The 15,248-nt window shown below is 36.1% G+C and overlaps 1 protein-coding gene across 4 annotated transcripts in view; it reads left to right on the top strand.

Moving 5' to 3' along the window:
- Positions 1–15,248, top strand: part of LOC111610924 (ATP-binding cassette sub-family A member 1-like) — a 222,433-nt gene that overhangs the window by 83,474 nt on the left and 123,711 nt on the right. For 3 of the 4 annotated variants that reach the window (XM_023346038.1, XM_023346039.1, XM_023346036.1), the window contains exons 13-15: positions 302–507; positions 2,005–2,181; positions 11,158–11,380. In XM_023346038.1, coding sequence (XP_023201806.1) covers positions 302–507; positions 2,005–2,181; positions 11,158–11,380 — 606 coding nt within the window. Of the gene's footprint in view, positions 1–301; positions 508–2,004; positions 2,182–11,157; positions 11,381–13,996; positions 14,220–15,248 lie in introns of all 4 variants that reach the window. The other variant, XM_023346037.1, reaches the window with a different exon arrangement.

Raw genomic sequence — 15,248 nt, 5'->3', positions numbered from 1 at the left:
GCCTGTATCTCATTTGCCCGTCTCTACTGAAGCCCAAAACATTTTCCCACCCCCCTGGCAGCTCCGGATAATTTGAACTACACTCTGTGTGGTTTAGTCAATAGCTGTGTGAATGACTTTTTTTTTCCTCCTAAAAATCCATCTGCTGCTCTTCTAATGAGGTTATTCCTGCCTCAGCTTTATTCCCTCATGTGAAATCCAGACGTTTGAATAAAAAGACAACCATTCTCTGAAAAATACAGGGGTTATAGTAAAGTAAGATTTTTTTTTTCTTTTGGGTTTTCTCTGATTTTGTTGACAGTGTCTTGATCTGAATAAGTTTGAAGCAGCTGCGACAGAAACCCATCTGGTGAACAAAGCCTTGGAGCATCTGAAAAATGACACATTCTGGGCTGGAGTTGTCTTTGCGAACCTCCATCCAAACTTAAGTCACATCCCTCCTTATGTGAAGTACAAAATTCGGATGGACATTGAGGAGGTGGAGCGCACCAACAAGTTGAAATCAAGGTATTGGCTTCTCTTATGACCTCTTTCTTTATCTGCTGTTGGTTCTAACTTTTTTCACAGGACTTAACATTAGCTTCATCATAAAAATAGTCTTATGTTGCTTTCATTTTACCTAGTCCTATGAGTTCTGGGAAGGACTTTGCATACAGCCACACTGTTCAGGTCACATTGAGATGACTTTTATAGTTTTCATCACTAGTAGCAATATTCTTACAAATAGTTTGTAAAGTATAAACGATCAAAAGTAGGGATGTAATGGCTATTTCCTACACACAAAAGACAAGTTGGATGCTGAGGTGTAACTTGATAAATCCTAAATTGCCCATTGCAGTTTTAAATGTAGGAGATGTTCTAGTGCAGTGTTTCCCAATCCTGGTCCTCAAGGCACACTGCCCTGCATGTTTTAGGTATTTCCTTGCTTGAGTCCAGCTGATTTCAATTGATGACTGATTAACAGGCGTTTGTTGAACTGCAGTCAGTTGAATCAGGCACATTAAAGCAGGGAAACCTCTAAAACATGTAGGACATTGTGCCTTGGGGACCAGGGTTGGGAAACACTGTTTTAGTGATATTTCTGACTGAACTAACACATTCTGATTTCTGTGTAACAAATTGTTTGGGAGGGCCTAGGTACAGACAGTGAAACATGACGGCAACTATACATAGGCGTGAAACAGAAAGACAATAACAATATTAAATATTGAGGTTAGAAACAAAGAACCAGATGAACTAGCCAGAAAAAAGATGGTACAGCCATGGAAAGGAAAATGCAAGGAAACCGGGGGAGGAGACTAAAGGAGCTGAAGTGAGGCTCAAAGACTAAAAGGTAAAAAGCCTGACAGTAAGAGCTAAATACAGGAAACAGAACACAAGAATAAAGAAAGATACAATGCATAAAGAAATTACACAACAATGACAGAGAAATTGCAGAATATATCAAGACCTACGAAACATGAATAGTTAATAGGAAAAAGATCAAAACCCAATAAAAGCCCCAAACCCCCAAGGAACATAGCACTAAAATGCCGCTTGTGATTTTGGGAAGAAGTTACATCTGTCTTATCTCAACTACCTCATTTTTTATGTTTATGGTTTCTAGCCCCAAAACATTAAAACAGAATAGGTTTTTTGTTCATTTTGACTGCATTTTAAGTAAAGTTGATGGGGGGGAAAAAATAATTTTTATAAATACAGAAACTTTCTGTAGTTTTCTCTTACCTTTTGTTAATCAGAACTGACGGTAGCCAGTTTATCTAGTATAGCTCCAAGTATTTATGCAATGGTAAACTTTTTCTTTAATAAATAAAATCAAGATTTAATCCAGAGGAGGAGGGTTTATGTTCCACAACACCATCTTTTTTTTCTTTTCAGAATAAGTTGTTTATTTTATTTTATTAATGACTTTGAAAATAGTCAGGATAGATGCCTTGCTGCTCAGTTTGTGGTTTACTTGCCCTTTCAAGCAACATATCATTGTCTGACTTTCTTTTTAATAAGGTCATGGTCTCCTGGAGCCAGGGACAACTCCTTTAACGACCTGCGCTACATCTGGGGAGGCTTTGCCTACCTGCAGGACATGATCGACCACGCTGTTATACGACTGCAAACATCAAAGTCTCAGCCGCTTGGTGTTTTCGTCCAGCAAATCCCATACCCTTGCTTTGTTGATGATGCGTGAGTACAAATGCTTTTCTCTGTTATCATAAGTGTGTGATTGGAGATAGAGGAAGGAGGTTTTCAAGAGATACCACTTTATCCACTCGAGGCGCTTCTCAATGTTCCACATGGTTATATTATGGCCCTATTAGTTACCTATGCACTTTTAGATTTCCCTGCTGAAAAAATGTGTCAGTTTATCCATCATGCTTTTTTCTTTAATACATTTGCTGTTATGCTTGTGTCCAATAGCGAATACCTAAAGAAGAGAGGGAATTTGGTTATATGTTGAGGGCCAGCAAGGGAGGTAGAATCAAGGAAAACAGCAAAACAGCCAGAGTAAGTCAAAAGTATTGATTTTAGCCAAACCACAGGAAGTTTTCTTATAATTAGGTTGTGTTTAATTATTTAAGATACCAGTCAGAGTTTCAATGCTTTCCTGTATCTCATTCTCTCCCAAGTGCACCTTCTTCAATTTCTTTATATGAAAATAACACATTTCTTCTTTCAAATAAAGTATAATACCTGACAAAGAAAATCTGAGTATGTCAAACACAATGGAACCATGAACTCAGCTCTCCACCAGAAAATAGTGAAGAAGAATTTCTGACCATCAGCTCCTGACCTTATTCAAAATTCATTCAGTTTTGGAAATTAAAATATGCCACAATTACTTCACAGTTTGATGGCAGTTGTGGAAGTCAAGGTTGGCTCAACTAGTTGTTCTTGGTTTGAATAGCGTATTTTTTTTTACTAAGTGAAATCATAATTTGAAAAATGTTAAAATTGGGTAATTTAAAATTTGCCAAGGCTATCTTTGGCTGGTAAAGTTAGTTTGATCTGAAACATTTAACTGTGACCAAAAAAATAGAAAAGAATGTCCATGGGAACAAATGGGTGAAAGACAAGAATGTAAAGGTTAAACCCTAGTAGAGTTGATTATTTTTTCTTTTAATATTTTGTATGTCTTGAGTCATTTTACTTTAGTACCTTTATTTACTTTAGTAATACATGTCCTCCTGTTTTTCTGAGGTATAAATATGATGTGACACAATGGCCAACTTTTCTTAGGTTCCCTTCAAAATAGGAAAGACAAAAATCATAACATTCAAGTAAGGAAGAGATCTTCCCCAGATGTACAATCAAAGAAATAAATGTTTAAAACAGAGAGGGCTGTTTGATAACATTCAGCATCAAATAGAAGATGCCACACGGAAAAAGCTTCCAACCATGCAGTGGTATTATCTCCATAAATAAAAAAAACAGGTGATGTCATCAATAAGATGGATAATTGTAATAAAATTCAGAATCAATTGCATATTGTTTCTCGCTATGCAAAATTTAAACAAGCAAAGTGGATATTGATAGATTCTTGTATGAAAACATTTAACTCAACTTCACGTCACTTGACTTCATACAGCTTTTAATGCTACATGTGTACAGTGGCATTTGAAAACACAACAAATATTTGCACAAAAAGGTGTCTTACAGCTTTCCAGAGACCAACTCTTTGCCTGTCAAGAGATTTGGACAATTTCTTTAAATTATTAACATTCAAAACTACCCTTTTAGATCTAAATTATTCAGAATGACAGCACAGAAAGGAAGAACCATTAAAACACAGAAAGCCATGTTGTGGAAAACTGTTTTTCAGCCTCAGTTATTTTACCAGGGAATATGATAGAAGAGGTATTTTGACATTTTTGATGTGTTAGTCCATTTCTCGTTTTTGTTCTCAAAAACTAAATGCCTCCTTTGCTTTCATATGTGATTTAAAGTAAAGGACAGATTTAAAACGACAGTAAATGATACCATCTGAATGGAATAATACAATCTTGCTTGCTTAAAAGGGAAAGTGAACATCAACATGTAAATTTACTAGATTAGAATGCACAGTCTAATTTTCATTTGAAATACTAAAATCCACAATTATTAAAATGACACAATCACAAAACGGGAATTAAATACATTACAAAATAAAAACAACGCTGACATTATTCAACAGCCACTAGTCTTATATAAGGGGACATGCATCAAATAATCAAAGCTGATGCTTAATCTCATGTTTGGTTTTGTAAGTAGATATACAGCAGCATCCTGAGCAAACATATAACAGACTAGAATAGGTCAACAATTATACTAAAAAATATACAACCCTGAGGTACACTAGATTTAATAAATAGACTTTTTATTTTAATTACTATATGATTTTTCCCCATTATTCTAACATGACTTAATATACATTTGATTATACTAACAGAAAATGAACTATTAAGTTTATCATATGTAATTTATGCACACTGAATTGTTTTGGCAGTAGCCCGAAGCAATCACATCATTGGCTTTATGAGAACTTATCGTGCTCTTTTTAAACTTTGTTTTTTTTCCTTCAAAACTTACATAAACAACATTTCCAGCATCCAAATATTCTCTACTGAACCCTAAAGCTCATGCTTGTACCTGCGTTAGCAATATTTTTCTTTTCTCCTACCTCAGTTCAACCCTTTGCATTTTTGGCAGTGAAACACCTGAAGTACCAGAGCTATCTGGGCAGCTTCAACAACAGCTGACCCTGTTGGCATTTTCAACATGAGATAACCAAACTGGTTTAGCTCCCAGTACCGTCTCATACACACTGAGCGCAGGCCTGCAGTGGCAGCGTGGGATGCAGCCAGACCCCTGCAGGGCCCTGATATCACATAAATGTTCTTTTATCAGCAGCCTTTGCTCTGCTGCACGTTCCTAAATCAAAGGCATGTCTTGTTTGGATCCTGAGGTGCTGCTCCACATCAGCAGGTCTCACATTCACAAAGAATTGATATGAAACAGAAACAAGCAGAGATGATCTATAGCGATTTTTATTTTATTTTATTTTTTTACTTGTTTACAAGAACAAATTCAACTGAGACATTCAGTTTTATATGCATAGACCATTACCTCAGATCAGCAGCATGCTGGACTAATCGATGCTGGTGATCTGTAAAATTCCATAAGAAAATTGTGGAAAAATATGTCTTTTAACGCGCAACAGAAAAAAGAAAACATTTGTATAGGTCCTTTAAAAATGAACTGGCAGTATCACTCCTAGTATTAGAAGATTTGTTTCTTCCTGTCTAAATTCACTGAACATATTGGGACATATTTTAACATATTCTACTAAAACTAATTCAGCTTCAGAGTTACAGATCTAAGCAGCTGTTGCCACCAAAGTAATTCTCAGAGTGCAGAACTATGGCATGACAACGCTGCCTGAATCAACAATAAGAGCATGTTAAAGCTTGTTGTTTATGTTCCTGTGGGACATTTTTGCGATCTCGTAGCATTCACACTGAGCGATGCAATGATACTTTTTACAGTAAAAGTGGTGGGTTTGTAAGGAATGCGATGCAAAGATTAATTCCTCGGAATCTTTTAGTTTGATGGCTTCATGAGCAGGATAAAGAAACTCAATTCAAGTGAAGCTGGTCAATCTGGACTGTTGACAATGATAATGATCACAATGTATTACTTCTCAAATGTACAAGATACAAAAGAAAATGCATTTTCTCCAGGTTGCAATAACCATATGCAGTGCAACTATCTTTCTGTTAAAATGTAAATTAATGCAAGCTGAACTGTAATCTCTCTCTCTCTCACTTGTGAAAATGATTAAATCGTGGTGGCCCTACCTACTACCTGATAGGTCATATCTTATATAATTTTAAGCCATGAATTTATTTTTATAGCTCTTTTCATTTATATTTGTGAAAACTTTTAAAAAATGAAACACTTAAAATATTCCAGTATTCCAGATTCCAGTTAGATAAAATATATCTACAGTAAAGTCCAGAAATATTCGTATCCCTTGCAAATTGAGGTTTAAAGTAATCTTTTAATATTTAATCTTTCAGTCTAACTAAAATGTTAATTGTGTGGGCTTAACTGTATTTTTATCCCATTCATCTCCATTGTTATATTTTGTTATTGCAGCAGGATAATGGTTAATGTTTCACATTTTTTATAAATGTGAAACACTTATAAGAATTGTACTTGTAATTCCAGCTGACAATAAATCCCAAATCAGTAATTAGTAGCTTTTAGCAAAGCATTGTTTCTACAATTTTGGGTTAATAATTAATAACTTTCAGTTTACTTGGGGTTTAAATAGTGTTGACACAGATGTCAGTATGTTTTTAACCAATTTTCAAGGTAGGGAAAAGAAGGAGAACATACCATTTACTCAAATTTCTTTATTGTCATAACTAAGTCGGGAAATTATTGGAATAAAATAGCTAAGTGCCTAAAGTTGCCCACTAAAGCATTTGAAGTAACTGGAATTTCTAAAAGACAAGACTGAACACAGGCACTAAGTAATTTTTTTTTCTGTCTTTCACATTGGGAACAAGATGTAAAAATAATCTATAACAACCACCTATTTTGTGGATCTTTACACATATTGGATGTCGTTAGTTATGAAACCTATAACTAAGCCCTGGCATCATGTTTATGTCAACATCAGTATTTGTGTTTAATACTAATGTTGAAGTGTTGAAGTTCAAAACAACTGAAAGTTATTTGTCATTCCAATTTTTATTGTGGGATGATCATATTAATACTGCTGTCAGATTTAGGTTATATTTTAATATAGCCAACATGTTCTATTCCAGTTCCAAGCAGACTTAGCTCTGCTGTTTGGTCAGACGGAGTGACTTGTGAGTCAAGTGCTCAGAGGTCACTCTGATAGAGCTTTAGATGTCTTTCGCTGGGCTTAAAAACTAGCCAGAGTTGCAGCCAGCACAGCATCCTCCATCAATCAGCCTTTTATGGCAGAGTGGCTGTATAGAACTCTTAAGTTTAGGATGGATGACAGCTCCCATTGAGTTGGAGAACATTTAAAAGACTTTGGGAGCACCTGGTCTGGTGGGAGAAAAGTTAAAGTGTTGGAGAAGTACTTTGACAAACACATAGACTGTTCTTTGCATACCAAATGCCAAACGGCAGCAGTGTCCTCCATTAAGAGTCTCTGGTGAGACAGCTGGACTGCTCAGAAGTGCAGGAAAGATAATTTTTTTGTCCAAAACAGATTTTTATTAAGGCAAAGCAGCATGCAAGCTGAAGACCATTGTAGATTTTTTCATTTTGAGTATGAAGTATTTTATTTCAAGTTTGAAAGCGCTGAAGCAAAAAGCCTTAAGAGCAAGGAAGTCTAAAAAGCTCAAAACATTACATATCCTCACGTTTGAAGTCAGGAGGGTTATTAGCTGAGATTCATATTGTATGAAGAAAGACACTTTCACAAGAAGCCGGCACTGCATCAAATGCAGAGCTATTCATTGTACACAAGCAAAAGCAAAGTATGCATCAAGCTTTCATCAGAAATTGGCATGCAGACATAGTAAATAGAAATGTCTACTTTCAGTTCTAAGGTTTTAAGACTTGGGCCATAATAAAAATCTGTTTTTTGCCATGTTCAAAGGTCATATTAATTTAATCTGCAGCGTACAAAAACATAAATCCATGCTGTCATTATTTCATACACAGAACTTAGGCCAAAATTAAAAGGTGTGTGAAAGAACTAAGAATCATGCGGTTGAAGAACCGGCTTTAGCAACAATGACTTTGTTAATCTCTTAATTCGGTAAGCAGGAATTTGGCAAAACTACTTTACAACATTGATTTGGTTTACTTAGGCTTGTGGGCAGAAGTCACTTGAGGTTTTTTAAAGACTTTCAATTAGACTGAGATCTGGACACTATTTATTTTTTTTGTTCCGACATCTGTTGTTGATTTGCTGCTGTGTTTGAGAGAGTTGCATGTGAACATCTTATGGTTTCTTACTTTGTCAGTCTCTGAATTTGGTTGAAAATTTTCTATTAGAATTAAACATGGTGTTTAGCAATTGAGTAACTGACACTTCCTGTGCTGTATGCTAATTACATAATTGTAATGTTTTATTGGCAATATTAATATGTTGCATTATATTAATTAACCTATTTCTTTTACTCTCCTATTTTCCTATTTTGGATTTGGGTTTTTTTTTCCCAGTTGAAAAATATTACATAGTTTCTCACATTCTAGTTAAAGCATTTTCATTTGCTAAAAATATTCCAAACAGTATATATTAATAAAACTAGTTTCTTTATGTTAACATTTAACTACACTATGAAACCCCATTTCTATTAAACAGAGAAAAAACTAATTATATAACTGCAAATGCAATTTGTCTATTTGGAAAATAAACAGAAATAATTCCTAATATGTGATTCTTAAAAGCTACAAAAAGAACCTAAATAAGAAAATACAGGCTATTCCTTTCAGTAAGAACTTCACTTTTTCAAGCACAAAACCTAAATGGTATATTTGTTAAAAATGAGACCGGAACCTTTTTTTTTTTTAAGCAAACCTGTGAGGGAGGTGAGTCTTCTCTTTCTCGATTTATCCGTCTAACAACGTCCCCAAATTTAGGCCAGCCTCAAAATGTTACCGGAGCCCCACAGCCCACGGGCCGCCTCAGGTTCTATTACTTAAGCACCTTTGATCGATCAGCAGATGTATAATTCACGAGAGTCTTGGTGGCAAGGTTGTCAGTGTCAGACACAGTGTGCATGACTGATCTCCTCCTCCTCAGGGAGAAAACAGTCACAGAAGGAGTTAACTCACACAGGACGTCAGTCGCTGCAGCCTGTTTGGAGCAGATAATGCCAGAATTAGTATTCTTGCTTTATGTGCATCTTACTGGAGGCTTTCATACTTATCAGTTAGCTATTTGTGACTGTGTATCGATTTAATTGTCTCTTCAAAGAGACGATTTTATGTACGTAAGCTAGTGCAGGGTTTTGGATTAAGTTGATATGGGTGTGAACGTTTAGGACACGATGTCAAATGATCCTTTCCCTAATCTTCTGGGATGTCTTTAGAAAGACGATCAATTTCTTTAGGGTTATGTAAGTGTCCTCAGAAATATCATACTTTCTCCTATTATACTTTTAATGCAGCAGGACTTTTATTTCTTGCAGCTCACCATAAGCACTTTTTGTTTCGATACTGTTTTGCAAAGTACCACTGTTTATTGAGAACCCTGACTTAAAATTGTTTTAACATTTCTTATTCATGCTTGAATACAGATGTCTAGAACTGTGAACCTTTCCTACACTATTAGTTATAAATATTTACTCCTTGTTATGCAAACTGAAATCCGTTTTATTTACAGAGCAATAAAGCATAAAAAATAATTTGCTTAACCCCACTAAATAAAAAATAAATAATACAATGAAGAGCAATAAAAGCAGAACATACCACAATGGCTTAATTACAGAGCAGCAACACCATTGACACAATAAAGGCCAAGATGAGGGTTTTAAAATTTTTTATTTGGCACCCAGGCAGCCAACCTAATATTATTTTGATATTTATCTGCAATATTGTTAATACAATGCCTTTTATTGCCAACAAATATGTTAAAATAACCCAATCACCATTCGTTTTCTAAAATTTATCAGAATATTCAGAAAGAACTTGACAAAAAAACAAATGACTTTCTGTTTTTTTTTTTCTTCTGTGAATAAATATAAAACAAAATCTCTAAACCACATTGTCAGTTTTACTTTAACACTTTCGACTAATCCTTACAAGGAATGCCAATTATGTGGATGGCACTGTGATTGACACGGAAAATTTCAGAGTAACCACTTTAAATGTTGACTGAAGGGGTAATTCATGGTAGTTTGTGGAGAAAACTGTACGGGGAAAACGGATTAAAGATGCAAAAGCATCCTTCTGAAAAGAAAGATTGATGCATGAGCGAACTGATCCTTAACGTCAGGAATTCAAAAAGATTTGTCCAGAGTAATAATAGAACCTAATTTCTGCACGCGCTCTTGAGATGTGCTTTCATCAGGTGTTTACCGGTATTTTCTCGATACAAAGGCTCTGTTCCTCCAGCGACAGCAGATTCTCCATGGTTCATTCATCCTTCTATTTGTGCTGAACAGAGCTTTGCTTGCACTACATCTCCGGTGTTTATAGATATGCAAGCATTAATGTTGAACACTTTGTCAAAGCGTATTTGATATCTCTCCTTCACTGTCTCATAAATCAAAGGAAGCACTTTATTATATTGGCAGCGTAGGAGATATTGACATGGCATTTTGGTGGCATTATGAAACCAGTTTAATATTGCCTTATTGTGTTGTAACGGCATCAAATCGTACATCATCTCAGGCATGAGCTGAAGCACTAAATGCTCGATTGAGCTGATGCACCAACTTTATAAAGGTTAGCTCAGCGTAAAAATGAAAACACCTCGAAGGCATCGAGTCCATCAATGCTGCTCAGATTGTCTTGTTTGTTCTTTGGGAATTTAAAACTTTTATTATCTCCGAAGGAGATTTCATGTCCTTTTGACTCAATAAATGAAGACAAACATTGTGGAAGGCTGCCTTTGTGGATTTAACATTTGTTTTACATCAGTTCTGTCCACCTAAAGCTAACAAAGTCTTTCAGAGTGAAGTATCTAGAACTTACAAAAAGTTGGAATTTTACATTACTAACTTTAAATCACAGGCACAGCCTTGCGTTGTCTAAAATTAGTTCAAACTGATTTGTCCCTTTTTTAGTTTTAATCAGCAAAGTTGCTTAAATTTGCTAAATAGCAGGTTTTGTATTTGTTTCTTCAAATTCAAGAAAGTTACTAAAAGTACATTTGTTGTGCATCTAAACAGAAAACCCAGCGTAGAAATAGTCTGAGCTTTCCCTGTTCAAACTTCTGACTGTCTTTCTTCTTTTATGTTTTAGCAGAAAAAGTAAAGGAAAATGTTATTATTTGTTCAGTTTTATTTAGTAGACTAGCTGGAATGTTTCAGCAAATGTCACCAAAAAAGAAGCACCCAGAAACTTTGTAAATGTACTTTCTAATAATCTGTTTGGCAGGTACAATTTCCATGTTTATAACCACGGTGAGTTCTCTTTGTGAAGACGGACTTCTGATATTATATGGTTGCTTTCCTCAATGCCCAGCTTTATCCAGAGTATTGGAACAATTCTACCCATGTTCCTGGTGCTGGCCTTCATGTACTCTGTGTGCATGACCATTAAAAGCCTGGTGCTGGAGAAGGAGCTGCGGCTTAAGGAGGTGCTGCGGGTCGTTGGTGTTCAAAATGGCGCACTCTGGTCCTCCAGGTTCACAGAGAACATTGTTCTGCTCACAGTTCCATGTGTGCTCATAAGTATCCTGCTCAAGGTCAGTAAGATAGGGTTGCTCAGTTGAACGTATCAAAACTCAAAGCATAAAATGTGAAGGTTATGCAAGCCGTTTTTAGAGCTTTTCAAAGTCCACGAAGTTTGGAACCTGGAAAAAAAAAATTTTTTGCCTACGAGTAAATCTCACATAGGTCATTCTGGACAAAAGCTGTTTATGCTTTGTGTTTTGGTTCTCTCTCTCTTTGTTAATCATAACTAATTGATGAGCGTAGAATCAGATCATTATCTGCAAATCTTCTAATCAGCCATATCCATCTAATTAATTAAGCATGCAACCAAAACTGCACTTGTGTTTTCTTCTGTTCCTGTAATCAGAGGATACAGTTGTAATTGCTCCTCTTTTATAATTTGGGAAGTGCATGTTTGGTGCTATGTGTTTTTGTGATTGCAGAAATAAACACAAGCTGTTGCGTTAAAAGAAACCACGCCTCTAGTGTTCACACGGTGAAGCAGGACCCCCTTTAAATGTTGCACACTCGTCAAAAACTTCTTGTTTTGACGGCGCATTTAATGAAGTAAAAATGATGGTTATTGGGGATGAGTGTAATCAATTTGAGCAGTTTAATTGGAAAATGTGGCTGATAAATAAGAAACCGATACTCGAGCAGCTGGGTTAAATGTAATTTCCCATCAGCCTAATGCATTTGCGAGCTCTCAACAGTTTGTAAACATTAATAACAATAAATTGAGTTAGTTGCCTGCTGCGTAGGAGCCAGAGCAGTGCCTGTGCATTCAGATCACAGGCTCGTTCTAAATGATAATTTCACAGCCATTTTCAGCACATTAATAATAATTGTGAATCAAATGGTAATTATCAAACGCTGTATCTGGATAAGGTCTACCAACAAGCAGTTTAGTCACATGCACCTGGGTCCTCCGTCATTGCGCACTTGTTTTCTCTTCCATTATAGCAGAGATAATGATTTTACTGTCTGGCACCCAGGTGGATTTATTTGCAGTGTTCCCATACATGGCTCCCACATCAGATCAATTCAGTGAAGGAGTTGTTTGATCAACTTTCCAAATAGATCTTTTGCTGTTCCCATATTTCTGCTTGGTGGTAAATATTTTACTCCAATAACTGCGTTCCAAATCCATAGTATCATCACTGAAGGGTTTAATATCGGTCAGTATTGTGAGCAAACCAGCTGAAGAACTGAAGAGGTCTTTCTCTTCCCTCACTCACCCCTTCCACAAGCCAAAATGAAAAGCCTTTAATGGAAAACTCCAAGAAGCCACAATTACATGCTGTGTGTGAAGCAGCACACTTGATGCCATGTTCAAAGAAAGAAGGAACTTTGTGTGACATTTGTGTGATAGACTGTTGTGTGACCCCCTCCTCACAACACCACTGGCACGGGTCTAACAAGTCATCAGTCTCCGCCACTGACCTTTCTAAACCAGACACTTCTCAGGATGAGAGTCCCAACTTGGTCAGATGCAATGTACCTTCGAAGAAATGCCATTTTTCATTTCACCTTTCTGTCAGCCACTACACAGGAGGTTGAATATGAAGCTAATTATTAGATTAATCTCTTGTTTCAATGGGCCTTCTGATGCATGATGTGGGTGATACATGTGCTGGATTCCATTTAAGTTGGTTGTCATATTAAGATTCTGGAATGATGTCACTCTCAGTTTAACTGTGTTCCACCAGCAAGCTGGAAACCTCATTGGTGTTTTCTATTTATTACAGTATTTTAGGCTAACACTGTAGCAACTCACTTATTAAAGCTCTTTTCACTGAGCGACAGCTTGTTGGACACACAACTCCTTAGTCTTAAAGTAACCAGCCTATATGTGGAATTTGGAGGCATGGGTGCTTCTCCCCATCAAGGACCCCTAGTAAAGAGAAAGCACCATATAGACCCCAGGGATCTGTTACTGATGTAGAAATCTTGAATTGTTTTTTTCAGGTGCTTGTTGGCATCCTTCTGCTTCATTGTGAATAGCAAAACAATAAATTACGTGAACCCCTGTCACCTCAGTTTGGTGAAGTTCTAGTATCGGTACCAGGTCAATGTTGTCCATTTTATGTTCTCTAATAACCGACCTAATGAAGTAAATGTGAGCCACGTGTTCAATATAATGTATGTTTTCTACCAGGTTCATCTCTGCCTTCAGGATTGAGCAATTCTTTCACACAGATGTTTTCTGTGTACTCTAAGCAGTTGGGGATCTATAGTGCTCTATTACATGGAAAACGCAACGAAATGTTATCTTTTCAAAACCTTATAGAGACCATCCAAAGTCCAGTTGGTTTATGTTTTTGTGTGTTCTTGTTGTATAGTGATAGATGCCTACTAGAGACTAAAAAAAACTATGTTGTATTTATTTTAGTTTCATTCATAATTCAGCTATCAACACATTTATCTATTGGAGCAAAAGAAAATCACTTCTGAGTTTAAAGAGAATGCATCAACTTATTGCATAAGTTTATTACTGCACACATTTATTAAAAGCTCTGTTGTTCTTTATGCTGCTAGTTTCTTATTTTAGATCTGTGGTACAAAATGTAATGTAGGATGATACATTACATCTGTACCAAGAAATAAACAGTGGTTGTCTTTTCTGGTAATGCTCCTTCACCTTTCAGATTCCTACGATCGCTGGCGAGTTCTCTTCCCATGTACATAACCTTAGCATGGATTTATTCAGTGGCCATGATCGTTAAAGGCGTTGTTTCTGAGAAAGAGGCGCGGCTGAAGGAGACCGTGAGAATCATGGGCCTGAGAAACGGCATCTATTGGCTGACCTGGGCGATTTCCAGCATGTTGCCGCTAGCCATCAGTGCTTTCCTTCTAACTCTGACACTCAAGGTGATTTAAGGATAATTTAAAACTGGCTCAAAGGACCTGACTCTAGTTTTGGAGAGATTTGGTCATTCATTAATCTTAGTAATAACAATAGCTTTATCCTAAGCAGCACTTTGACCTTGGAAGATAATTAATTTACCTCAATTGACCTTAAATGTTCTCTTTGATTTTAACAGGCTTTTACATCATGGAACTTCTCTTTAATGAGATTTAATCTTTCTCAGAAGAACCATATTCCCCAGTAGTGCAAAGGTTTCTTTTAGTTAGTTACAGAAACTACAACTGCATTGCTGATTTTGTTTAAAATGAATAGATTGCAAGCAGCTCTTGAAAATTAGAGAATGGTCCTTCATCAAACAGGTAGAGTAAAAGTGTTGCACATTAAAAGTTATATATATAACATTTTTTCGAATTTTCCTCTATATTTAGGCTAATAAAGGTACTTCTAAAAAAATTGGAATATGGTGTAAAAGTGCAATATTTCTTGTCAATCATCTCAGAAAGATATTATTTTATAGAAAAAATAACATAGATTTACATATTCCAAGCCTTTGTTTATTGTAATTTTGTCGATTATGGGTTACAAATAATGAAAACCCAACATTCAGTGTCTCAGAAAATTTAAATACCGTGGCCAAACTCGGTATACATCACTGCGAATAGGTGTTAACCAAAATCATCTTTTACTCTACCGGAACTAGAAAAGCCATACAAATTCAGAAATTATAATATGAACTGAAACCTCTCTGTTCATTTTTGATTTCCTCAAATTGTTGAAAATTCCCCAAAAGGTAAACTGGAAAGAGTACAACCAAAAGGAGAAAGGACATGCATGATGTATCTGAGTTGTAGCTAATCAAACCTGCTGCAACAGATGGATGGAAATCTGTTTTGAACAAGAGAGGTTTTAGTCATGTTCTAAAATAACTCTGTGTGGTCTGTTTCTGTGATAAATCTGCTTTGATGATCATTCTCTTCCCAACCTGCCTTTGTGATTACCTCTAGGAACTTTGCAGTGTTTTTGAGACTAAC

This window comes from Xiphophorus maculatus, chromosome 14 (genome assembly GCF_002775205.1).
Source record: "Xiphophorus maculatus strain JP 163 A chromosome 14, X_maculatus-5.0-male, whole genome shotgun sequence".
Lineage (NCBI taxonomy): Eukaryota > Metazoa > Chordata > Actinopteri > Cyprinodontiformes > Poeciliidae > Xiphophorus > Xiphophorus maculatus.
This window is presented reverse-complemented; position numbering and strand designations above follow the sequence as displayed.